Source organism: Orcinus orca, chromosome 21, assembly GCF_937001465.1.
Source record: "Orcinus orca chromosome 21, mOrcOrc1.1, whole genome shotgun sequence".
NCBI classification, from domain to species: Eukaryota; Metazoa; Chordata; class Mammalia; order Artiodactyla; family Delphinidae; genus Orcinus; species Orcinus orca.
In genome coordinates, this window is record NC_064579.1 from 5777127 (window position 1) to 5804676 (window position 27550).

The 27550-nt window shown below is 38.8% G+C and overlaps 2 protein-coding genes across 6 annotated transcripts in view; one reads left to right on the plus strand and one right to left on the minus strand.

The window, feature by feature from the left end:
• PLPP5 (phospholipid phosphatase 5) overlaps positions 1–1933 on the plus strand; it is a 7325-nt gene extending 5392 nt beyond the window's left edge. The window contains exon 9 of one of the 2 annotated variants that reach the window (XR_004479592.2): positions 868–1933. The gene's annotated coding sequence lies outside the window, so the exon portion shown is untranslated. The remainder of the gene's footprint in view (positions 1–867) is intronic. The other variant, XR_004479593.2, reaches the window with a different exon arrangement.
• On the minus strand, positions 67–26597 carry DDHD2 (DDHD domain containing 2). 4 transcript variants are annotated; one of them, XM_033415034.2, is made up of 18 exons: positions 26370–26582; positions 24898–25125; positions 23889–24079; positions 23001–23090; positions 22325–22445; positions 21069–21158; positions 19980–20115; positions 17951–18159; positions 17602–17669; positions 16822–16944; positions 15858–15953; positions 14687–14815; positions 14424–14579; positions 14049–14151; positions 13740–13910; positions 12873–13035; positions 3173–3280; positions 67–1895 (listed from the first exon to the last, which is right to left on the minus strand). In XM_033415034.2, exons 2-17 carry the CDS (start codon positions 25115–25117, stop codon positions 3199–3201), a joined length of 2148 nt encoding a protein of 715 aa, XP_033270925.1. In that variant the 5' UTR covers positions 25118–25125; positions 26370–26582; the 3' UTR covers positions 67–1895; positions 3173–3198. The 4 variants fall into 4 exon arrangements, with proteins under 4 accessions (XP_033270925.1, XP_033270924.1, XP_033270926.1 ...); XM_033415033.2 differs by having other exon boundaries at positions 67–3280; XM_033415035.2 differs by lacking the exons at positions 24898–25125; positions 26370–26582 and having other exon boundaries at positions 67–3280; positions 23929–24064.
• Between the last annotated feature and the right edge of the window lie 953 nt (positions 26598–27550).

Below are 27550 nucleotides of genomic sequence, written 5' to 3' on the forward strand. Positions count from 1 at the left end.
GGGAAAAGAATGGTTATTGTATTGACTCTCTTTACTTTATGATGGATGAGCCAGGTAAAAGTAGACAACTGGTCAATATGGTTTTATTTCAGAATTTACTAAAGTTTTAAATATAATCACATAAAAAACATTTCAAAAAGTGCAAACTGTCAGAACGCTAATCGGTGCTACCGATCTTTCCATGCAAACCATCGCTTTTGCTGAGATTAGCAATAGCAATTCTGCAGCTGGGAATATGGAGAAAATGATCCTCCACCAGCATTTAAAAGTAGCCTTGGTCAAGAGATTGCGCATGATGCTGCTGAAGTAGTGCAAATAATATACAACTAAACAAGGAACTCAAGTCAAGCTTATTACCCTGTGGAATATACATCCGTGAAACCAGCACAGGGGGACAAACAGGATATAAAGCTCTTTTCCAGTCACCTGCCCCTCACCACCAGGAAGGAAACACTTCTTAGTACAAACAGTGGTTTATCTAGCCATCCAGGTTGATCCTGTTCATCTCTGGTTACAGGGACTCACTCTTGCTGGTCCTTTGGTTTACTCTTAAATTTTAGTTATTCTGTTAATAGGAAGACCAAATTTAAATATGAAGACAACAACTTGATGAAAGCTTCCCCTTTAATATGTACTGAATGCTACTGAATTCTCAGTAACCCTTACTTCACACTCAGAGTTTATGTAGTAAAGAAAATAAAGTATTTCATATGGATGAGACTTCTTAGTGGCTTAGCGTTGGTGTGTAAGCAGATGGACAAGGTAAGGCCAGGCTCTCACCTTTACCCCAAACTTATCTCTAGGGTGACAGTAATTAACCTTCCCTCTGCTGTCAAAGAGATGGCTTATGCGAATGTTAAATTCCAGGGCTTTGGATACCATGATATATTTACTTACAAGAAACCGATATAAAAAGCGAAACACAGCTTGCCTGTCTACACCGCTCTGTCCACCAGGGCCTGTAGGAACCTGAGAGGAGTGTGAAGGACTGTCACAAAGAGAACTGCAAAGACAATCACAAACTGAGACCTGTGAGAAAGAAAATACCTACAGCACAGTGGTGAGCAAGATGCCTTGGAAACTATTAGTCTCCATTCACTTGTCTTCTTCAAGGTGCATCTCACTTGCACGCTCTGACACTGACTCTGCACCAGCTGTTCCTGGCCCCATAGACGCAGGTTTGTCTTTCAGAATAAGGAACACTTCCCCCTAGCCAGATCTACCAACACTGCCTGTGCCGGGAGCCTGTTCCATAGCGACCTGCACTACGGGTACCTAAGGAGGCAACGCTGTTTGTGTGCTTGAAGAGGACACTCTTCAATACTCCCTTCACCCAAGCAGCTGTGGCAGATGGCTTACACAAATTCTATTTCACCATCAATGCACCACTGAAACATTTTATTCATCACTTAATAAGCAGTCAAAGCTGTGTAATTTCAGGTCTGTCCGCTCTTATAACCCTCAAGAACTAACAACTAAGTCGGACTTTGTCTAGAGTCTCCCAGTTTGAAGTATGATATGATATAAAAGGGCAGGTCTAGCATATATAACATCTTTGCTTTATAAAGATGCACCTGATGTGAACTAAACTGTCCACTTTAGACTGTCCTCTGAGAGCAGCTCAAACAGCTGTGGAAACAATGAACAGCGTCAGTGATTCCTAGCAATAAATCTGTCAGTCAGCTGTAGAGAGAGTAAACAGTATTTACAGATTTTAGTCTTTCTTCATACAGTACGTGTAGGAAATAAAAGCTGGCTCAAGAGAATCTGATGGCCACCAGTCTCCCTCATTCACTTAGACTTGGCCTTCAAATGCAGAGAACACCCATGAGCGATGAGCAGACCCCAAAATGCCTTCTGAATCTCAGGAGTCCACTTCCAGATTAGAATATTTTCTAAAGATAAGCAATAATTTCTTAGAAAAATTTATACCCAACCCAAAACAAAAACTCAGACTTTATACCATCTCAAGTAATAAACAATAAAGTGTGGTACCTAAGAGAAAAACAAATACCGTATGCTAACACATATATATGGAATCTAAGAAAAAGAAAAAAAAAAGGTCATGAAGTACCTAGGGGTAAGACGGGAATAAAGACACAGACCTACTAGAGCATGGACTTGAGGATAAGGGGAGGGGGAAGGGTAAGCTCTGACAAAGTGAGAGAGTGGCATGGACATACCTACACTACCAAATGTAAAACAGATAGCTAGTGGGAAGCAGCCACATAGCACAGGGAGATCAGCTGGGTGCTTTGTGACCACCTAGAGGGGTGGGATAGGGAGGGTGGGAGGGAGACGCAAGAGGGAGGAGATATGGGAACATACGTATATGTATAACTGATTCACTTTGTTATAAAGCAGAAACTAACACACCATTGTAAAGCAATTAGACTCCAATAAAGATGTTAAAAAAAAAAAGTGTGGTACCTAAATACCATCATCAAAGTATTAAAGATGCAAACCACTCCCAGCTATGAAGCAAGAATGGCAAGTGTTTCTCTGAAGCCAGTGGTAAAAAGTAACAGGGTCTTCCCTTTGCTTTTCCACTCACTTCCAGAGAGGAAGATTATCTTCCTAAGACCCCAGTGGTGAGCAAGGCTGGCAACCTGCAGGAAATGAGGCCGCTGAGGAGAGGAAAAAACTGCAGCAACAAAGAGGCAGGTGTTCTGGGGAAGGACCCCTCAGTGCCCGTCTAAGGGAGGGAGTTGAAGAGGTCATCACGCTGGAAGGCGACCAGAGAGAACGCCAGAGTCTGCCACACAAACTTCCTAACTACACATCTAAAGGGCTGAGCAACATAAATCCCAGGATGAGCTGTTTGTACTTAAAGCTGTAACTGTTGCCCTGGTAACTCTCAGATGGTCAACTATTAAGATTCTGAGTTTAGATCCTAAAAATGGCAAGTATTATTGGACCAAGTCGCTAACAAAACAAACATACACTAACCTTTCTCTAAGTGGCCTACTGTGCTTTTTTCCCATGAATTTTAAGCAGGGTCCCTCTAAAAATGAGTAATAACCTGCATCTTGGTGACAGGCAACAAAAAGTATATTTATAAAGAGCTGAGGCTCCACAGTTCCTCATCACATGTTAATATGTAGGAAGAGCTGAGGCTCCACAGTTCCTCGTCACATGTAATATGCTGCATACATGACATTTAAAAACTTACATTAAGCAGCCATAGGTGGTTCATTTTTACTGTAAAGGCTGATCAAGGAAGATACCCTGGGTTTGGTAGATTTCTTTGAGGACCAGCAGTACTGTATCTTCAGACTCCCTGTAGAGAAAAAATTATGTTGTAAAAAGAAGAAACTAACATTCGTACTAGATGCTTTACATGTATCATCTCAATCTACACAACCACCTTACGAGTTCATTTTTTTACTGTTTAAAAAAAATCTGACTCAGAGGTGATGTAACTGGCAGTGGTTTGTAAGGTAACCTTATAACAAATAAGTCTAGCATTATGTTCTATAATATAAAAAAGCCAGTAGTAAATGACCAAGCCCTCCCTTTCCACAGAACTCATTCTTGGAACAACATGGAAGAGTCGTCCAATTCATCACCTTAATTTTTTAAATGTTATTCACCTTTTTCAAAAAGCCAATACAATCATATGAATAAAAATCAAAGATATAAAAGGATATAATAATGAAGTCTCCTTCTCACTGTTTCTTAACCACTAGTCCCCAACTTCTGACAACTGACGTTATCAATTTCTCATGCATCTTCCAGATATTATTCAGTGTGTGTACAAGCAATTACTTATATCCAGTTTGTAAAGAAATTTGATTATAAAAATACAGCATTCGTGGATTGCCATAAGGGTATATGGCTCAAACACTTTTCTAGATCTAAGGTTTGACATTTTTAAAGTCATGGATCTATTTGAGAATCTAATGAAACCTATGGATTACTCCCCAGAAAAGATACCATATACATATATACCCGAAATTATAAATAGAATTTCACTGGACTCATAGACTTTTTTCTATTCCCCACAAGTTCCATACACAGACAGCAGGTTAAGAAACTCCTTCCTCCTATACCAGTGAAGAGAGATTAGCTAAACCAGATATTAAAATGGTGTGATCCTGGTGCATAAATAAATGGATCAATAGAAAAGAACAGGAAGTCCAGAAATAGCCTTAAATACTCATAGAAATTTAATACAATAAAGTTAGAACTTCAAATCTATTAACAGTGTTGCAACAACTGGATAGCTATCCTGAAAATGATTTGGATCAATCCTCACCTTATTATTAGGATAAATTTGAACAGAATCAAAGATTTATATGTAAAAATGAAACCCTAAAATATCAGAATAAACTGTGGTAAGGAATTCTTTGGAGAGCAAGGAAAATCTAAGTATGACACAAATTCCAGAAGCCAAAAAAGGAAAAAATAAATTTGACTACGTAAAAATCAAAATTTCTACTTAGCAAAAATTAATGTACACAATATCAAAGACAAACTGGGGAAAAGGTATTTGCAACTCGTATCACAGATTTATCAATTAAAAAAAGACCAAAATTTCAATATAAAAGAGAATAAAGGGTATAGATAACTCCCCAAAAAGAAAATTAAAATGGTCCTTAAATATATGTCAAGATGCTCAACCTTATTCATAATAGGAGGAGGGCAATACGAATTATAGAGTGCATGATACATATGCTGAAAACCACGAAACACTTCTGAGAGAAACTATTAAGACCAAAATACACTGAGAGACAACTGTGTTCGTGGGTCAGAAGACTCAGCATTATTAAGATGTCAATTCTTCCCCCAAATTGATCTATAGATAAAATGCAATCACAATCAAAATTCCTAAAAAGCCTTTTGGCTGAAATTAACAAGTTCATTCTACACTATATAAGGAAATGCAGAGGACCTACAATACCTAAAATAACTACGAATAGGAAAAACAAAGATGAAGGACTCATGATACCTAATTTTAAGCCTTACTATAAAGCTACGGTAATCAGGACAGTGTTTTATTGGCATAAGGACAGACAAACAGATCAGTGGAACAAAACAGAGTCAAGGCAAATCAACAGTTTCTCCATCTGAATAAACTTTTCAACAAATGTTGCTAGAACAGGAAAACCACATGCAAAACAATGAACCTCAATCCTTTCCTCACACCATCTTTAAAAATTAACTCAGTCAAAATGGATCACAGAGCTAAATGTAAAAGCTAAAATGACACAGCTTCTAAAACAAAGGAGAAACCTTAATGACATTGGATTTGGCAAAGATTTCTTAAATATGTCAGAAAAGCACAAACTTCAGTAAAATGGACTTCATCAAAATAAAAAACTGCGTTTCAAAACCTACTTGACAGAAAAATGAAAACCAAACCACATCCTGAGGAAAAAAAGTATATCTGAAAAGAACTTGTAACTAAAATGTAGAAAACTCTTGAAACTTAATAATGAAATAAACCAATTTTTTAAATGGGCAAAAGATTTCAACAGACAATTCACTAAAGAAGATGTATGGACAGCAAGGGGGATCGATCAACGTGGCAGAGTAAGAGGACGTGGAACTCCCCCCCAAAAAAATCACATCAAAAGTACATCTGTATGTGGGATGGAAACTGGCAGAAACACTCCTGTACAACCAAGGCTGTAAGAAAGATCCACATGTAATCGTTTAGGATGGGAAGGAAAGCGATCAGGTTGGGACCTGTGCCCCTGGGAGGGGACTCAGAGGAAAAGGGAGAATGCACAGGCGGAGACCCACCCTGAGGAGTGAGCAGTGAGAGCCTCAGATTCAACGCCCCAGTCCTGGGGTCCTAATCAGGGGAGACGAGCCCCCTTGGCTAGCTGGAGGGCAGCAGGGCTGTGGGAGCACGTGCGTGCTGGCTTGCCCCCAGGCAGGGCGGAGAGTACAGTGGGAGGACTGCTCTAGTGGCTGCCAGGTCTCCCCGCCTGGGTGCACAGCTCAGCTCCATGACGATGCACCACTGCACAGCATCTAGGGCCGCCACGACAGGGAGAAACACAGCCAAGGGATGCACAGGCAACCCGGGCATGGGGCAGAGTCTGGGTGGGGTGTCAGCTGCCACTGTTGGTACTTACTCAAGCAGTGCATCAGAAGAAGCCCAGAACTCTGACGGCGGCCCCTACCCCACGGCTTACACCCCAGCATATGCCAAGACTCCACACAGGCCCCAGTTGCCCTGCAGTGTGGCCCCATAACAAGACAGGGGAGGCTGGGGGCAGTGATCGACTGTGAGGGGCAAAGGGGACATGCACCCAAGGCTGCACATGGCAGACAGCTTGGACCTCTGTCTGCAGAGAGCCCACATGGGCCCCACTTTTGTCTGCCCTCCCCAGCTCTGGGGCAAGGGTTCCAGTGCAGGGAGGTTGGGAAACACACCTAAAGGGAACAGAGCCAGCCTGGGCCGGACCATCAGGGCTTTGGCTCCAGCAACTTAGGATCAGACCCTGTCCCCAACTGCATGGTGACAGCCACTGAGCAGAGGGGAAGTCCCACCTCACATCCAGCTCCACCCCCTACTAAGGTGATAGCTGAGGAAAGACGACTCTGTCCGTGTCATCAAATCCTGCTCTCCCATCAACGGCACTGGGCACACACAGCCTGTATAAGGATGCTCCCACATAAGAATACCCCTTTCAGACTGCAATAGGTAACTGTTTCACCTAAATTCATAGCGACAGAAAAAGTTAAGCAAAATGAAAAGGCAGACAAACTGCTCTCAATTGAAACAGCAAAAGAAAACCCATGAAAAAAGAATGAAACAGAAATAAACAATTTACCAGATAAAGAATTCAGAACAGTTAATTAAAAAATGTTAACTGAATTAGGGACAAGAATAAATGAACATAGTGAGAATTTTAACAAGGAACTAGAATATATAAAAAAGACCCAATCAGAAATGAAGAATTCAATAGCTGCAATAAAAAAAACACACTAAAAGGACTGAATAGCAGACTGAGTGATACAGAAGAACACATAAGTGATCTGAAACACAGAATAATGGAAATCACCCAATCAGAACAGCAAAAAGAAAAGAGATTTTAAAAAATGAAAACGGTATAAGAGATCTCTGGGCTAACATTAAATGTACCAACATTCACATTATAGGGGGTCTCAGAAGGAGAAGAGAGAGAGCAGAGCATCGAAAATGTATCTGAGGAAATTGTGGCTGAAAACTTCCCAAATCTGAAGGAAACAAATACCCAGGAACAGGAAGCACAGAGGGTCCCAAACAAGATGAACCCAAGCACACTCACACCAAGACATAACAATTAAAATGGCAAAAGGTAAAGAGAGGCTTCTGAAGGCAGCAAGAAAAAAAGAGTCATATACAAGGGGATCCCCATAAGGCTATCAGCTGATCTCGCTGCAGAAACCCTGCAGGCCAGAAGGGAGTGGCACGATATATTCAAAGTCCTGAAAGGGAAAAACCTGCAACCCAGGATACTCTGCCCAACAAGATTATCATTTAGAATTGAAGAAGAGATAAAGAACTGCTCAGACAAGCAAAAACTGAAACAGTTCATCAATACTAAACCTACTCTAAAAGAAATGTTAAAAAGTCTTCTCTAAGTGGAAAAGAAGTAAGAACCTATAGAAAAGGGGAAATCCCAATAGAAAAGGCAAATACATAGTAAGGACTGAGGATCAACCACTTAAATAAGCCAGTATGAAGATTAAAAGACAAAAAAACTGTAAAAGCAACTATAACTACAATAAACAGTTAAGGGATAAACGTGAAGATGTGAACTATAACATCAAAACCACAAAATGCAGGGGAGGGGAGTAAAAAAACGTAGGTTGTTTAGAATATGTCTGAACTTAAATGACTGCCAGTTTAACACAAGTAGATATAGGTCAACATATAAGAACCCCACGGTAATCACAAATCAAAAAACTACAACATACACACACACACACAAAAGTAAGGAACACAAGCATACTGCTAAATAAAATCATTAAACCACAAAGGAAGAAAAAAAAGAAGAAATGAATACAGAAGAACTACAGAAACAACCGGAAAACAAGTAATAAAATGGCAATAAGTACATACCTATCAATAATTACTTTAAATGTCAATGGACTAAATGCTCCAATCAAAAGACACAGGGTGGGGCTTCCCTGGTGGTGCACTGGTTAAGAATCCGCCTGCCAATGCAGGGGACACGGGTTCGAACCCTGGTCCGGGAAGATCCCGCATGCTGTGGAGCAACTAAGCCCGTGCGCCACAACTACTGAGCCTGCACTCTAGAGCCCGTAAGCCACAACTACTGAGCCCACGTGCCACAACTACTGAAGCTCGCGTGCCTAGAGCCCATGCTTCTCAACAAGAGAAGCCAAAGCAATGAGAAGCCTATGCACAGCAACGAAGACCCAACGCAGCCAAAAATAAATAAATACATTTTAAAAAAGACACAGGGTGGGTGACTGGATGAAAAACAAGACCCATCTATATGCTGCCTCCAGGAGACTCACGTCAGAGCTAAAGACACACACAGGCTGAAAATAAGGGAATGGAAAAGGTATTTCCTGTAAATGGAAACGAAAAGAAAGCAGGGGCAGCAATATTCCTATCAGACAAAATAGACTTTAAAACAAAGGCTATAACAAAAGACAAAGGAGGGCATTCTATAATGATAAAGGGATCAATACGAGAACAGGATGTAACATTTGTTACCATATATGCATCCAAGACAGAGGAAGCTAAATATATAAAGCAAATAGTAACAGACATAAGAGGAGAAACTGACAATAACACAGTAATAGTAGGAGACTTTAACATTCCATTTTCATCAATGGACAGATCATCCAGACAGAAAATCAGTAAGGCAACAGTGGCCTTAAATGACACAATAGACTAGTTGGACATAACAGATATCTACAGGACATTACATTCGAAAACAGCAGAATACACATTTTTTCCAAGTGCACATGAAATGTTCTCCAGGACAGATCACATGTTAGGCCACAAAACAAGTCTCAACAAATTTCAGAGGATAGAAATTATATCAAGCTTTTTTCCGACCACAACGGTATGAAACTAGAAATCAATTACAGAAAGGAAAATGGGAAAAGAACAAGCATATGGAGACTAAATGACGTGCTACTAAAAAATGATGGGTCAATAAAGAAATCAAAGAGGAAATCAGAAAATACCTTGAGACAAATAAAAATGGAAACACAACTCTCCAAAATCTATGGGATGAAGCAAAAGCAGATTTAAGAGGGAAGTTTATAGTGATACAGGCCTTCCTCAAGAAATAAGAAAAATCTCAAACAAACCTACCACCTCAGGGAATTAGAAAAAGAAGAACAAAGCCCAAAGTCAACAGAAGGAAGGAAATAATAAAGATCAGAGAAGGAAATAAATAAAATAGAGATTAAAAAAAGCAATAGAAAAGATCAATGAAAATGAGAGCTAGTTTTTTGAAAAGATAAACAAAAAGGATAAACCTTTAGACAGGCTCACCAAGAAAAGAGAAAGGACCCAAATAAACAAAATAAGAAATGAAAGAGGAGAAATTACAACCGATACCACAGAGATATAAAAAATCATAAAAGGATACTATAAACAGTTATATTCCAACAAATTGGACAACCTAGAAGAAATGGACAAATTTCTAGAAACATAAAAATTGCCAAGACTGAATCAAGAAAAAACAGACCATTTAAACAGACCAAACACTAGTGAAATTAAATTTTTAATTTAAAAAACTCTCAGGAAACAGAAGTCCAGAACTGACTTCACAGGGGAATTCTAGCAAACATACAAAGAAGAGCAAACAACTATCCTCCCTAAACTATTCCAAAAAACTGAAGAGGAGGAAATACTCCCAAATTCATTCTATGAGGCCACCATTATCCTGATACCCAAACCAGACCAATACAATACAAAAAAAGAAAATTACAGGCCAATATCTTTGATGAATATAGATGCACAACTCCTCAACAAAATATTAGCAAACTGAATCCAACAATATAAAAAAAGGATCATACACAATGATCAAGTGGGATTTATTCCAGGGACACAAGGATGGTTCAACATTCACAAATCAATCAATGTGATATACCACATCAACGAAAGAAAGGACAAAAATCACACGATCACCTTAATGGACACAGAAATAGCATTTAATAAAATTCAACATCCATTCTTGATAAAAACTCTCATCAAAATTGATATAGAGGGAACATATCTCAACATAACAAAGGCCATTTATGACAAACCCACAGCTAACGTCATATGCAACAATGAAAAGCTGAAAGCCTTTCCTCCAAATTCAGAAACAAGACAAAGATGCCTAATGTTGCCCCTTCTATTTAACATAGTATTGGAAGTCCTAGCCACAGCAATCAGGGGAAAAAAAAAAGAAAAAAAGAAAGGCATCCAAATTGGAAGGGAGGAAGTAAAACTGTCACTATTTGCAGATAGCATGATACTTTATATAGAAAACCCTAAAGCCTCCACCAAAAAACTGTTAGAACTAATAAATGAATTCAGTAAAGTTGCAGGATACAAGATTAATATACAGAAATCTATTGCTTTTCTATACACTAATGATGAACTATCAGAAACAGAAAGTAGAAAAAAAATCCCATTTAAAATCACATCAAAAAGACTAAAATACCCTAGGAATAAACTTAACCAAGGAGATGAAAAACCTACACTCTGAAAATTATAAAACACTGATGAAGGAAACTGAAGATGATACAAAGAAATGGAAAGATATCCTATGCTCTTGGAATGGAAGAATTAATATTGTTAAAATGGCCATACTATCCAAAGCAATCTGCAGACTTAATGCGATCCCTACCAAAATACCCATGACATTTTTCGCAGACCTAGAACAAATAATCCTAAAATCTATATGGAATCACAAAAGACCCCATATTGCCAAAACAGTCTTGAGAAAAAACGAATAAAGCTGGAGATAGCACCCTCCCTGACTTCAGACCATACTACAAAGCTACAGTTATCAAAACAGATTAGTACTGGCACATAAACAGACACATAGATCAGTGGAGCAGAATAAAGAGCCCAGAAATAAACCCATGCACCTATGGTTAATTAATCTACGACAAAGGAGGCAAGAATGCAAAATGGAGAAAAGACAGTTTCTTTGACAAGTGGTGCTGGGAAAACTGGACAGCTACGTGTAAAGGAATGAGATTAGAAAATTTCTGCACAACATTTACAAAACTAAACTCAAAATGGATGAAAGACCTAAATGTAAGATTGGAGACCATAAACCCCCTAGAAGAGAACATAGGCAGAACACTCTTTCACATAAATCACAGCAATATTTTTTTGGATCTGTCTCCTAAGGCAAAAAAATAAAAGCAAAAATAAACAAATGGAACCTAATTAAACTTAAAAGCTTTTACACAGCAAAGGAAACCATCAACAAAATGAAAGGAAAAGCTACTGGATGGGAGAAAATAGTTGCAAATGATATGTGATAAGGGGTTAATATCCAAAATATATAAACAGCTCATAAAACTCAATATCAAAAAAAAAAAACAAATAACCCAATCAAAAAATGGGTAGCAGACCTGAATAGACATTTTTCCAAGAAAGACATATAAATGGATAACAGGCACATGAAAAGATGCTCAATATCACTAATCATCAGGGAAATGCAAATCAAAACCACAATGAGATGTCACCTCACACCTGTCAGAACGGCTGTCATCAAAAGGAACACAGGGCTTCTCTGGTGGCACAGTGGTTGGGAGTCCACCTGCCGATGCAGGGGACGCGGGTTTGTGCCCCGGTCTGGGAAGATCCCGCATGCCGCGGAGCGGCTGGGCCCGTGAGCCATGGCCGCTGGGCCTGCGCGTCCGGAGCCTGTGCTCCACAACGGGAGAGGCCACAACAGTGAGAGGTCCGCGTACCGCAAAAAAAAAAAAAAAAAAAAAGGAACACAAAATAACAACACTGGCGAGGATGTAGAGAAACAGGAATGCTTGTCCATTGTTGGTGGGAATGTGAAATGGTGCAGACACTGTGGAAAACAGTATGGAGGCTCCTCAAAAAAATAAAAATAGAACCACCATATGATCCAGCAATTCCACTCCTGGGTATATATCCAGAAAAAACGAAAACACTAACTTGAAAAAATACACGCACCCCAATGTTCATAGCAGCACTATTCACAATAACTAAGATATGGAAGCAACCTAAATGTCCAGCAACAGACAAATGAATAAAGAAAATGTGGTATATATTACAGTGGAATAATACTCTGCCATAAAAAAAAAGATGGAATTCTGCCATTTGCAGCAACGTGGATGGACCTAAAGAATATCATGCTTAGTGAAATAAGTCTTAATTGTTTCACAGATACTTGATAGATGTAGAAAAAGGAGATAGGCCAGTGTACATTTGGGATTAGAATGATTTCTTGTTCAGACAATTACAAAACAGCACACTCATGTCATTTGAAGAAATCTTAACAAACAATTAAGACCAAAAAACTCCAAAACAAAAACAAACACTTAGGGGCTTCCTTGGTGGCGCAGTGGTTAAGAATCTTACTGCCAATGCAGAGGACATGGGTTCGAGCCCTGGTCCAAGAAGATCCCACATGCCGTGGAGCAACTAAGCCCGTGTGCCGCAACTACTGAGCCTGCGCTCTAGAGCCCGTAAGCCACAACTACTGAAGCCCGCGCCTACAGCCCATGCTCTGCAGCAAGAGAAGCCACCGCAATGAGAAGCCCGTGACAGCAACAAAGAGTAGCCCCCGCTCGCCGCAACTAAAGAAAGACCACGCGCAGCAACGAAGACCCAACACAGCCAAAAATAAAATAAAAATAAATAAGTTAATTTTTTAAAAAGGTAGACTTAAAAAAACAACACTTACCAGTAGCATAGATGACTTTGTAAAGCAAATAAATATTCATTAAAACTTTCAATGGGCTTCTCCTGTAGCACATAGTCGATGCGCTGGCCTCCATTCAGCATTCCCACATGGATGGGGGGAGCTTCTTGTTTAACTGCTACAAGGTTCTCTTCTGTGCTAACATCTGGATACAGAAGAACCGTAATAAGAATATAAAAGTGTCCAGCCCTCCAAGGTTGTCCTTACTTTCCCTCAGGCTCCAGCTTTACCGTAGGATGAGCTACCCTGCTCAGAAAGTTCTCTCTCATTTTCCTCCTCTCAATCCCCTTAAAGCTTCTCCTCAAGGCACACTGATTTTATCCAATCCCTTTTTTCCTTCCTGTACCTTTAATGGCTAATTCCATTTGCCTTTGGTTTACAAACTAAATGCAAACAGGGTTAGAACTCCTTAGGCAATTGAAAACTAAAGCAAAAGAATGCAACTTTAACTGTGAAATTAAGAGGAAAAGTGTCCTAGCTAGTCCCCAGCCAGGAAAATAAAACCAACCCATGAATACACAGACATTCCCCTGTAAAAGCAAGGTTCTTCACAGCGTAGGCTCTGAGCAGCACTGCCATAGTGCCCAAGTGGGGAATGTTTAAAGCCTCATTACTAGATGCTCAGCTTCTCTTGACATCTTCCCTCACAAACAATGTTTTTCCAAAATTTGTGGCTATTAGATGACAGAAAACACCAGCAGAGCTGAAGGCCCATTAGGACTCATAGTATTGGTCCTAAACAATAAAAAAGGAGAAAGTAAGAAGACCCTGGGAGAATAAGAACCAGACACCATGGAGTCCCTCTTATCTGGCCTGGTGCAGGAAATCAATATGTACAGTGTCACTGACCACTAGGCTTCTCTGAACTTGATTCAGGTTCTGCTTCAGTTTCTTCTGCAGTTTCTGAAGCTTGTAAGGCAGGGTATGGAGCTCTGGTAAAAGACTTCCAGGCCATCCGCAGCGAACCTAGCAAGTTGTTCTTAAGGTCCATGCTCATCCTGGTCAAGCCCTCTCTCAGTTCTGAAACATATGAAAAAGAACATTACATGGTTTACAGAGGTAAAAGGGTTCAACACAGCTAAACAAAGTGAATGAGGTCCAGTCGGTTTGCACTGACCAGAAGGTCTAGAATTATCAGGTTCTATATTCAAGACTTACCTAAGTGCATCCGCTTCCTGCCTTTATGATGCGGGATCAGCATTGGCTCAAATTCTACTCCTGGGACCACCATTGGTTCAATCCTATAGGCCACAGGATCAAACTACATAGGAAAAACAATAGCTACAAATACCTCTGCTGAAGATGAAGAAAGATAATGACAGTCTCAGGAGCTATGTATCAGGCAAGAATAATTATAAGCTCATTTTTTAAAATGTAGTTGTTCCGCCCCATCACTTCCAGATTCATACTATTATAAATTATCTCATTACTACAGAATAATATAGAAAAAAGTAAATCAACACAATAGAATACCGTACGCGCTTTACCAATAAGCGCTAATAGGTAAAACCACAAGAGCTGTCCAATGCTTACGGGGTGATAAATATTGAAGAAACCTTTGCATGTTGGGAATTTGTAGTTGGGGTCAATTCTTTTTAGGCCTCGGACAGTAAGGAACATTCCAATGGGAGATCCAAAGGCAAAGAATATTTCTGGTTTATAGATGAGCCGGGGGTATTTTACAGGCACCTGGAAGGAGGAAATAAAAGCATCTCTCATTAACAACAAAAGTTACATCTGTTCCTACCATACCAACGGCAAACAATAAAATGACCAAAGAGAATTAGTATTGTTACCTGCCCAATGCCAACATCCAGATGTTCACCATTTCCAGTACCATTAGTACTACTGCAGAACTCCGATTCTTTGGGGATGTTAGACATATTCGCCCCTGCAGGTGATTGCGGGGTTGGTCTATTAATACCCTAAAGAATAAAAAATAGTTCTGTGGAACTGCTATGTAGTGAAAATACCCAAAGGATTATACAGTTTTCTACTGGTTTGAAAGGATGCTTGGGAAGGTTTTGAAATGGTAGTCAACAATTTTAAGAAGAATCTCTCAGAGAACAAGCTAAAGCTGATGAAAACAAAAGTTGCCTTAAATTATGAATTGATATCCCTACATGCTCGGAAATAACGAAAGCTGTACAAAGCCATTTGGGTAGCAGTTGAAACTTTAGGCAACCATCATGAGAGAAAACGATAGCAGAGAACTGTGGAATGAATGTTGGGGATTGCTGAGGAGTTCAATGAAGTGCTATGCCTTTCTAACCAAAGCAAGTAGTATGTCTCTATCAGCCTTAAATCAGAACTGAGCAACCTGCTAAAAGGTTGAAAAATAATTAATTAGACTATGGAAAGGAATCAGTGGCCAAAAATGCTCAGTGCATAAGCACTGTTACAACGGGGTTATACCTTGAATACATTATACTAAGTGAAAGGAACCAGTCACAAAAGGCCACATATTGTATGACTCCATTTATATGAAATATCCAGAATAAGAAAATACATGAAGACAGAAAATAGATCAGTGGTTCACAGGAGGGACGAATAGGGAGTGCCTGCTAATGAATATGATGTTTCTTTCTGCGGTGATGGAAATGTTCTGGAATTAGATAGTGGTAATGGTTATACAACTCTGCAAATATACTAAAACCCACTGAATTGTATATTTTAAAAGGGTGAATTTTATGGTATGTGTTGTGAATTATATTTCAATAAAGCAGTTACAAAACAAACAAAAAAAAAGGAAAAAAATGAATGGTGGAAGTCCAGGGGAAATAAAACTTCTGAAGCTAATAACACTTTTAAAGATATCAATAAAGTAAATGTGTTTAATTTCTGAAAAGAGAGCCAAAGGTCAATTTTAAAAATTGCTTAGCTCCCTATACTAAACACCTCACAAAGCACAAGGATACAAGGAAGTCAAAAAACTGTTTAATCCTACAAACTATATTAAGCACATACCATTGAATTTTTTCTGGTCCTTAAGTAGTTTAGTATCTTCTTTCTTGGTCCTAAGGGAATTCCCATTTCCTGAAGATCTTTGTCTGTACATAAAGCCTAAGCATAAAAAATCAAATATCTTTCTTATTTCTCGGCAAATTAAAATCAATTAAATGTCCTAAAAATAAGTAAGTAAACGCCCTGTTCTCTGAGAGGAATAAGGCCTAAACACTCTGTTGTTCTTTGCTTTGCATGACTAGGACTCCCTAGTGGTAACAAAAACAAATAAACAAGCAAATATCCACAGTAGAGCTCTACAAGGTATAACAGAAAATAAGAGTTGGAAAAGTTAGTGGTCATTTATTCCTGCTCTCATGTTTTCAGAGCTCTGCTGTGTTTTAGTCTTTGCTCCATTGCTTGTTAACATGGCTCCTCGGAACTCTGAACCTCCACAAAGCAAAGATCACTTTATATGATAAAAAGCACACAAATAAGGCTAAAGAGCATTACTAATGATAACGAAGTATTTATGACTAAAATGTTTCTAAAGGGCAGGCTCTTAGCAAGCAGTACGATGAAAAGAAGCAATAAAAATACTGAAAATGGGGAACTTCCCTGGTGGCACAGTGGTTAAGAATCCGCCTGCCAATGCAGGGGACACGGGTTCGATCCCTGGCCCGGGAAGATCCCACATGCCACGGAACAACTAAGCCTATGCACCACAACTACTGAGCCTGCGCTCTAGAGCCCGCGAGCCACAACTACTGAAGCCCACGCGCCTAGAGTCCATAATCCGCAACAAGAGAAGCCACTGCAGTGAGAAGCCTGTGCACCGCAGCGAAGAGTAGCCCCACTCTCTGCAACTAGAGAAAGCCCACGCGCAGCAACGAAGACCCAACGCAGCCAAAAATAAATAAATAAAATAAATTTATTAAAAAAAATACTGAAAATGGTATAGTGCAAAGTTTTAAAAGATTATTTTTACCAGAGCTTCCTTATCTACTTTCTCCTTCTCAAAGACACTAAAGAATTCAGAGAGTTGAAGTTTCTTCAAATCTTCCTCCAGTGTCGGTGTGTCTCCTTGATCCATGAAAATACTTGGCAAATCCTAAAAATTAAATTGTAAAGCTCGTATTCTCTAAATTCATTCAGATTTTTATTAATATTACTTTGCAATAAAGGAAAGTACTATGTTAGATATCCACAGAGACATACCTTAACTTTGAATAAATTGTAATTTATACGAAATATAAATTAAGATGTGATTGATCTTTAAGTTTTTGCAGTCAGTTGAAACCTAGTATGTTTTTAAATAAATGAATGAGTGAATAAATGAGTATCAAAGTATTCTTCATCATCATCATTAATAAAGCCTTCCCTGAGCTCTTATTAATGTTTAAGGATGGCTTTCAAACAGAATTTCTATAAACTATATCAATTTGCATCCAATTCACTCTTCATTTCCTCATATGCAAATTCCATTTCAGCTCAGTGATTCTATAACTCTAATAACAGATCAGTAGTGCATATTTATAATGAAAAAATAAGATACCTATAATTATTTTAGAATGTGGCAAATATTTGTGGAAGCATACTACTATCTTGCTTCTATCATCCAAGAATGACAGAGATAATTACAAGTCTGTTAAAATTAAAATAAACGTAAATATTATGGTATGAAACAAAGCAAAAGACAAAAAGCCTAAAATCTAAAAACACTTACTAAGAAAGCATACAAAAGAACCTATCTGAACATCTAAATTACCTTTTTACTGTCAACATCCCCCAAAGAATCTTTCTGATTTGTTAGGATATCGAACAATATAAGTGAACCTACAAGTAAAACAGAACAAAGAAGGGACAATTTCGAAGCATTAGCACTAAATAGCTGTCTTTCATACAAAAAAAGTATTAAGCCAATTACCCATGAAGCAAAATCTATGAAGTAGGGAGTCATTCTTTCCAATCCACCACCACCCTTCCAACGCCTTCCAAATTCTTCATCACAGACCAGTTCTAGACCTCTGAATCTGATACTGATAAAAGACACTGTACTTCAAACCCAGCTATCCTTAAAATGTGATAGTCATCTCTGGTCACAAAGAATCCGTTACCTAAACTATGACCAGCGATGGATACGCCCCCTTTGAAATCAGGGTTCCTCTGCAGAAAAAGTACATATAATCGGTTCATTTCAGAAGCAACTGTGTCCACAATAGTCTGACAGTAGGTGGGGCTGTTGTAGAAGAAGACATCCAGAATTGTATCATTGGTGAAGTGCCTTAGGCGGTTAATGCTGGGCAGAGTTATTCGCTGCAGATCTCTGGAAAAAACAGAAGATATTTTAAGCAGAAAACCTAAATACATTCCACAGCCTCCTCTAAGTTATTACCCAAATTACACTTAGAAATTAAGATACAAGGGATAACTATCAATTTACAGGAAACAGAGGACAGACAGACATTTGTAATGAAGCCAAAGGGATGTGACCAGCAAAATTCAGTGTGAGAAACGCTGCAAGACAAAAAACCCAGCCTCCTCAAGACATAAATTACAAGAAAATAAGAGATAGAAAGGTAATCAAGAGATTAAAAGAGACTTAAAAGACATCAACTAATTGCAATTTATGATCCCAGTTTAAACTATGTGTGTATGTGCATGTATATGTATGTATGTGTATATATAAATCATGACATTTATTAGACAATTACAAATTTGAATACTGATTGTATATTTGCTGATATTAAGAATTTTTTTAGATGTGATAATGGTGTTATATATATTTTTTTAATCCTTAAAAGGATATACAAACTGAAACATTTAACAGATGAAATGATATGATGTCTAAGATTTTATCCAAAAGTAATAGAGTGGAGGGATGGGCAGTACACGGAAGATATGGATGGGGCAGAACTGGCCACGTGTTGAGGCTTGTTGGGCTGGGTAATCATAATCAATCCATGAAGATTCATTATATATGCTACTTTTGTGTACAAAATTCTCTATAATAAAGTTTTTTAAAAGAGGCTTTTCCTAGAATTCTCAGCATTAAGGTTTTTTGATCACAAATCAAATGATAAATGAATCAGCTCTCTCTCTCTATGCCGAATTTCTAAAAGCTGAAAGAAGGTGAGACTGCCAGATGCCGAGGACAAACAGAACTCATATCTCGCAAAGGAAAACAATGTTGACGTAGTATAAATCAGCTTCCACATAAAGCTTTCTCAAAGCTCCCAGAAAGACTCCTCAAACCTTCAACATCTTCTGTAGTTTAGAGAGAGCTATGTGCCCCTAGTAACCTCTTAGCATCAGCTCAAATATGAAAGAATGTGAACTCTGTACACCTAGTAAAAGCAACACCACAATGGAGCATTTGGCACGTGGAATATGCTCAAATCATAGGGTATTAAGAACTGAGAGACACGGAATCAGAAAAGCCATTTCCAAGACCAGCATGGAAACAATGCTACTTCCTTTATCTACCAGAGAAGCATCTCCTAGTTCTATCCTAGAACTATATCATGAACATACTTCTTTCTGGCGAGCCCACAGTGAATATCCTTAATATAAGGCAACCTTCTCTGACATTACCAAAAAGTTTACAAACAGAACTTCTGAGCTTGCAACTTAAGAAAGCCATCACTTACTTACAAGTCATTGCACCAATTATACCTCAAGTTATAAAAACCAATAATTTAATATTTGGGAATTTCCTTTTTTCCCCAAATTTGGACAAATATTATCTAAATGTGATCACAAAAGGAACAACAAAATACTTTGTGCATCTTGAGGTAGATTGGCTTTTGACATCTTAAGATGGAAATGCTTATACACTATGGGGAGAATTTGGCTTTATGCTAAAGAAATAATAAAGCTGTAATAGTAAACACTAACGAGCCAGTAAAACATACTGGAAGAAGATACACACAACTCCCCACTCCTAACCCGAGCTAGTTAAACAAAGGGATTGGTCCGCACTTAATAATGTATCTCTAAGAAAAAGACACAGAAGTACAAAAAGTTTTCTGTTGAACAAAATTTTATATATACGACCAGCTATAGCAGAAATGTTCCTAAGCATATCAATGATCAGAAAACATTACAATCACAGTTAGCAACTCAAAGGTGTAAAGTACTACTCACACATCCACACCAGTGGAATGCAAAGGACTGTGCCAGTTGACTGGGAGAAATTCTACCCTCCCAATCTGCTGATTTTCTTGGGCTTTCTTAAAATGCGTCTGTAGCAGGTTCAAAGAAACACTGCGAAAATCATTAACTAGAAAAGAAAATTAACAATGCATTAACGGTGAAGCGATCAATTTGTAGAGTGAACATGCAACAGATCTTATAATTAATTATACTACATCCATCTATATCTGCTTATAGCACCTATTGACTCGAGTCAAAAGTAGAGTGAGTATTCAAGAAAAAATTAACAGTGCATGTAGGAAAAGACATTCCTTTAATATAGAACTGCTGTTACTATACAAAACATTTTTATATAAAAAAAATCACACAGTAACTTCAAAACTTCTGCCGTGTCAAGGGAACTGTTTCCATTTTTTTAAAAAAACCACTTGACTATGTCAATTGGCCTTGCAGTCAGGTTCCTATCCTAACTTTCTGGTTCTTATAAACAACCTTTACCCCATATTTTAAATTTTTAAAAAATACACTGCTGTTTGGAATTCATATTGCGTCGATCTTAACCTTCTAGGAGGTTTATGCTTAGAAGCATTAGCCATTAGGATCAGGCTCCCAAATTAGGGCAGTTAGACTATGAATACTGCCTTTCAAAGTCAAGTTATACTAATGACCTAAATATTCCAATTAGAATATCATAAGGTTTATCACAGTATGAATTACAAAAATGGTTGAAGCTTCTGTTATTCATTTAAACTATATTATCTTCATGGTCATATATTTATGGTTCCCTTTAAATTTAGAATGGTTATAAACAGGACCATCACATCATAAAACAATTGTATAAGACTTGAGGGCTTATTCACTCAAGAATTATTAGTTAAGAATATAAACCTATTAGCCTAAGGAATTTACTAGCACTTTAGGTCTAAGCTGGGAAGCTTGACTACCTTGCCACCTGTCTTCATCTCTCCAAATCTTATTATGCAGCTGAGACAACAGGCTAAAGACAACACTTCATCTCAACTCACAGGAGCACTAACAGTCCCCTTACATGATCTAATATGACATGCTTTGCGAACCTACCACACTGTACAATGCTTCGAAAGCGGAGATCACAGGCTGGTCCGATCCCGTGGACTACAAAAACCAAGTGATCTATCTGTAAAGGTTCCCCTACAAGTGAAATTACAAAGAAAAATTACTCTATATAACGAGTCATGTATTCTAAAATCAAACATTCACAATGCATAGACAATAGAAATGGGCAAGTTAAAATATGAGCAGATATTTTAAAAGACACAGATAGTAACTGATAATTAACTACTTAGTAAAATATAATTAACTACTTAGTAAAAATATAGTGATGTTACTTTGTTTCTTATTTATCTTGTAATAAGTCAGTGAAAAAATTGTTCAAGTTTTTTCAACTTTTTATTTTGAAATAACTGCAATCTTATTGAAAACTTGAAAGAACAGTACAGAAACTCTCACGTACTTTTTATACAGATTCAACACTAACATTTACCACATTTGCTTTATTTCTCTATGTATATGTGTATTCACACACATTTATTTTTCTGAACCATTTGGGAGCAGGTTGCATACATTATCAGATGGCACATATCACATCTCTTTAATCCTTTAATATTTTATTATGTATTTCCTAAGAATATGCTCTTATTTAACCACAGGGCAGTTACCAAATTCAAGTAATTTAATATTGACAGGATACTTTTACCTACTATCCTGTGTTTATCAGTTGTACCAATAAAATCTGACATGTATTTGAAGCCTGAAATTTTAACCTCATCTTTTCAAATTACAGTAAGTCTACGACTTTGTCCAAGAGACAAGCCATCTCCTCTGAAAGATGAAAGGAATTTTATAATCCAGTTGAATATATTATAAAACCAACCATAAATGACCCTAGCTAGAGAGCAATGGATAACCATCAAGGTCCCTGAAAAATAGTTTTCCCTGGTTGAAAACCTCCTGAAAACCTTCAGGAGTTACCAGGAATAAATTAATAATCAAGCAGGTGGAATCACACTTCTTAGAATTAGGACTAAATCAGTTCATTTGTACTTAGTGACCTCCTGATTAGTACTGTCAAATTTTATCCATCCCACCATATATACTTAGCAACTTTAAAAGAGATTTTTATACCTATTAAGATTCTTAGTAGATGAAGTAATGCTAATCTTAACTTAGAATAAGCCCATTTGATTAAAGACCATTTTTAAGCCTTGATGTAATCTAAAGCCATAGAGAAAGACCACGATTTAAATCATAAACAAGTATATCAGAAGATAAGGAAAAAAATGAATGATTAACATTACCACAATGAATGTCAACAGAGATGTTCTCAACCCCTCTCTTCACTGTTCGAGGTCGGCCCTGCTCAGTGGGTGTTGAACCCCATTCATCAGACCCCGCGATTGGCTGGTAATGTACCATAAGCTTAAATAAAAAAGATCAGAGCAATAAACATACTCTACATTAAAGACACTTCTATTTATACATTCTGAGGGGTAGAAACGGGTCTTTTAAAACATAACACAGTCAAATCTCAACTGGAGTTTTGATATGCAACTCCTACAGCTTGAAATGAGAATCCTGAAAATACATTAGGCTAATGTTGTACACTTTAAATATCTTACTATTTTGTCAATTATACCTCAGTAAAGCTAAAAAAAAAAAAAAAGGAAAATGAAAATTCATCAGGCTAACAGATCTTTCAACCATACCCTACACATGGAAGAGGTGCCCACATAACGTGTCAGTGATTTTCTAAATCTACAGCGACATAATTTTCCCTAAGAAAATTTCTGTGTAAGAGTTGAATGAGGAAATGATGGTAAGAGCCACAGCTTCAAGTTTCATAACTGTGAATGCAATATAAAAATGTCCAAAGCTTATCTTACGTAGAATCCCCAGAAAAAGAAACCAATTAAGTTCTTACTAATGCAATTAACCTTTAATCCCAATGTTAAAGAAGGGCATTAATTTGCTAACCTTTGGATTGTGCAATATAATAACTTCTCTGTTGGGAGACTCCAGTTTCTTCTTCCATTCATCCAGAGTTACAGCAAGCATGTAAGTTTCCTTAAAAGAAAACACATTTCATTAGATTTCTGTAATGGTTTTTCTATTAAAACTGAACTTTTTAACAAGAATACTGCTAGATAAACAATTACAATAAGAGTATCTTACTCTAATTTATCAAATTTATTTTAATTCTCTTAAAATGAGAATAGGTACTAGTATAGAACAAAGAAAAAATAATCACTTCTACTTCTATCATCTAGACTGGAGATAATCGCTGTACACATTTTGATATATTTCTTTCAGTAATGTTAATGCATGTATATTATCCATAAAATGAGGATTACATTACATATAAAGTTCTTTCTCTTGATTTGTCAAATTTATTTTAAAATTCTTTTAAAATTATGATAATAGTACAGGACAAAGGAAAAAAATCAGTCCCAATTCCATCATCAAGACTAGAAATAATCATTGTTCACATTTTGATATATTTCGTTCAATAATATTAATATCCTACTCCAATTTAAAGCAAATTTCAGAATATTTTCAGAGCAAGAAAAATAAAAGGCAAAAAAGACCAATCCTGTGGTCACAGTTTAAATATTCACAAAGATCACCATTAGAGAAAAAAAATTTTAATTTAAATACATAATAGTTTCCATAGTATTTCAAAATTTGAAAATAAAACTACTTTATCCTGAAACTAACTTGCAAAAAGAAATGCTATGAACTGTGATGCAAATAGAACCAACCAAACTCTCTCTGTAATTTCACAGAATAAGTCACAAGAGGAAGAAAAGATTATGAAATAAGAGAACACAATGAAGAAAATGAGTAAAAGGGTCACAGGAGTACCTCTAACACTTGGCTGAAGCTCTCCGAGTATGGAACATACTTATTATCTTTGTCTCCCTTGTAAAACCAGGTACAGCGCCTCACTTCCGATGCTAGCTCATCCCAGTATACGGCGTACCGCATCCTCTCCCCCAAATGAACATCGTATCTGCCCCCATCAGTGGGCACAACTCTCCTATCACAGTCTTTTCCTATCAAGGAGTGGAAAGGGGAAATGAAGTACATAGTATAGCAAAATAAAGCTCCCAAAATACAACTCTGAGTTATGTTCTCAGTAATGTTATAAAACACACGAATGATCTGTTTCTTCTTGGCTAAAGTACTTTATAAACCATCAAAATCATTCTTGGTTTTAATGAAACATGAAAAAAATAATACCCAACGCTGTTTTGTTCTTTTTCTAAGGAGAGATAGGAGTGTCCCTTAAAAAAAAAAAATGTATACAAGAAAGCTTTTCTGAATTTTTTGTTTAAGGGACCAAAAGATAAATTAATGACCATCATGATGATAAAGTAGTAACCGGCATCATTCTTGTTTCATAAAAGAAGAAAAAACAAGAGAAAAATGAAAGAATTCATTCTTTTGCAATGTGACACTGCCCGCACCACACTCTTCATAAACAGAAACTGAAACATAAGAAACATTATTGGTTAACTATGCAGGAATTACAATAGGTACTGTTTTCAAGATACAGACCAAATTCTTGATTATAAATTGGCTGGATAGTAATGCAGAACTTCTATATAAAAATGCTATAGGATGTTATAAAGCAGAAACTAACACACCATTGTAAAGCAATTATACTCCAATAAAGATGTTAAAAAGAAAAGATTATTAAGTAAAATTTGGAAAGTATAAAAAATGTAAAGCAAAAAAAAATGCTATGAGACAACTAGAAAAAGATCTAAAATTTACTTCTAATAGCACTCACTATAAGGACTTTTATATTATAGTTTTAGAGAAATGACAGTAAGTCCTTGTCTATTACAAGTCATAGCTTTCACCCTACCAGAACCGTATGCCTCTTCCAGCTGCTGTGAATCCTGAGAGTTGAAAGGAATCCATGTCTCCTTAGAATCTATTATCTTACAATAAAACCAATGAGGAGAAACGGGTTCGTACAAACTGCCAACATCCATGTCTATTAGCTCAAAGGAACTACATGAGTTTGGTGACGGGGATGGATCTGACTGGGACAATTGTTCCTCGTGTGATTCCACTGATGACATTTCTTTCTCTAAAAGACAAAAGAAAACTATAAATAACATTTCCTTCTATTAATAGTGTAACTGTTCACACACAAAACTGGTCATTTTTAAGGAGTCATTTCTGAAAAAAAACTAAGGGGGCTACATAATTTAAAACAGAAATAACATAAATTAACAGCTTTTTTTGGTTTTGTTTTTGGGTTTTTTTTTTTTTTTGGAGGAAGGAGGCCTTAAACAAAACGCTTCTTATAGTTAGACCAACCACTTTGCACTGATCTTCCAATCCTCTCAGAAAACTGCATGGTTTTAATTAAACAAAACTGGAATCACAAGAAACACATGGTCGAAATCTCGACTGCAAAAAAAATTTTACCCCAATTTCCAATCTAAGTCTGGTCCCAAGGCAAAAACGCGTACTCCGTCTTAATAACGCCTGGTTTTAGGCTCCAGGCCCTTGTCATTACACATTTACATGACTACTGGAATCACACTACTGAAAATAAAACTATTCACTTAAGACCCAGTCACTTTTTATCAACGCTTGAAGGGTGCTTAAGTAGAGACTATGGTACAAATTCTGAAAACGCGAACCCTCGCTTGGGGCCACTGTGCGCAGGCGCGCACCCACTCGCACCATCCAGGTCTCAGACGAAAAGTAACAACTGACCTCAAAAGCCTCCTTCCCTCAAGGAAGACCGTGACCTGTGTGTTTCCGCCCCTTTAACACTCGCAGAGACTAACACTGCAGACGTCGAAAGTAAACCCAGGTTCCTTGGAGGGGCGCGGGCAAGACCATCGCTATCTCAGCACCGAGCGCAGCGGGACCGCAAACACCCGGCCTCCCTCGGAGCGGACGCTCTCCAGCTTCCGCCACTTTATCTTTTTTCCCAGCACGAATTTACCTCCGCCACTTTGTGTGTCCCTTCTCCCCACGACCCCGGGCCTCCTGCAGCCCAGGTCTGGGACCTCAGGGTTCGCGGACACCTCTCCCCGTTCCGCGTCCAGCCCCGCAGAGAGGAGCGGAGCGTGGATGAAAACAAGGTAATTTCCCGGTGCCTTCGGGCACGGTGGATGCAAAAGGGGCCCTGGCCGCGTCCCTGTAACCGCTGTCACCCCCACCCCGCCAGGGCTGGTCCTCCCAGCCCCCCTTCCCTGCCTCGGGCGTCGCGTCCTCCTTTGCCCCTGGCATCTCCATCCCGCAGTGCCTCCCACCCGCACGCCGGTCGGAGCCCTGGGCCCGGCCGCCGCCCCCAACGCGCCCCGGCAGACTCACCTTGCAGCCCCGCAGCCTTTCAAGTTCTCCTGCCTTCGCTGAGTGGGCTACGACATATCCCCAAAGGAGGCCTTCCCCGCGAGCCCAGGAGGGGCGGAGCGGAGCAGAGCAGGGCGGAGCTTGCGGCCCTGCCGGGCTCGCGCCCAACACAGGCCTCCGCCGCGCTCCCAGCGGCCGAGCAGCGGGCCAGGTTGCCAAGAGCAAAGGTGAGGTGACGGGGACCGCTGCGTGGAGGAAACGGGTGGGGCGTGGAGGCCCGCAGGGGCGCTGGCGGGAAGTGTCGCGAGAGGTGGAGGGAATCGCGCGAGATGTGCTCCTCCGAGCGGACTGGCGGTCGGAGCGCTGGGCACGCGGGTGTTGCCGGCGGCGCGCCCTCCGCTCGGTACCCGCGCGCGGGGTCTGGGTGCAAGGCCTCAGGTATTTAGAAGGCAGGGATGAGGAATGAGACGTTTTAGGTGGAGAGCGTTTCAAATTGCAGTGAAAGCAAGGTTCTTCAAGATGACCCAGCCTCCCCACTTAATAGATGGGAAAACAGACCTCTGACCCGGTGGTACCAGGGCTAACCCTGCTCATGGGCCGGGATGGTGCAGGGACGCCGGGATGCCATGCCCTTAGTGAGAAGTAGGACAGGCGCTGGCGGTAGTTGCGTCTACCCAGACCTCCACTTCTGGGTGCTGAGAACGGATACCATTGGCATTTGCAAGGGAACAAAAGATCGTCTCTGGGTCTTTGCCCCTCTCCTTTGCGTTTATTGGGATTTAGAAGCTGCCAAAAAGATATCTTTAAAAGATGTAGAGGTGAGCTTGGCAGGATTCAAAAGCCGCAAGAGGGTTGGAGATGAGATATTTTTGTCCAGCAAGATGACATAACAGAGGTCAAGAGGTTAAAAGAATTCCCCAAGTAGTAGCCCTACCAGCTCTCCTGTTTAGTTTTCTGGAAGACTTCAATTCCTTCGGGCATGCAATAAAATACTTCCCTATTTTCTAACTAGATTATAGGGCAAGGGTTCAGGGAATGTTTTTCAGTCTTGTTATTTCTTCAAAAGCTGAGAAAAAGGAAACTAAAAGGGATTTTTTAATAACAGATTAATTCTCTTACAGTTTAAGAGCCACACACAATTATCCACAAGTTTACTTATACCTTCTCCTCAAATTTATAACACCTGAATAGCTTCTGTTCTT

Excerpts from the sequence above, each read along its gene's own strand:
- DDHD2 (XM_033415034.2), bottom strand. The coding sequence starts at position 25,117 with ATGTCATCAGTGGAATCACACGAGGAACAATTGTCCCAGTCAGATCCA. Across the intron at positions 22,446-23,000 it reads TTATATTGCACAATCCAAAG|CTTATGGTACATTACCAGCC; the intron begins GTTAGCAAATTA and ends TTTTTATTTAAG. Across the intron at positions 16,945-17,601 it reads GGGATGTTGACAGTAAAAAG|GATTTGCCAAGTATTTTCAT; the intron begins GTAATTTAGATG and ends TTTAATTTTTAG.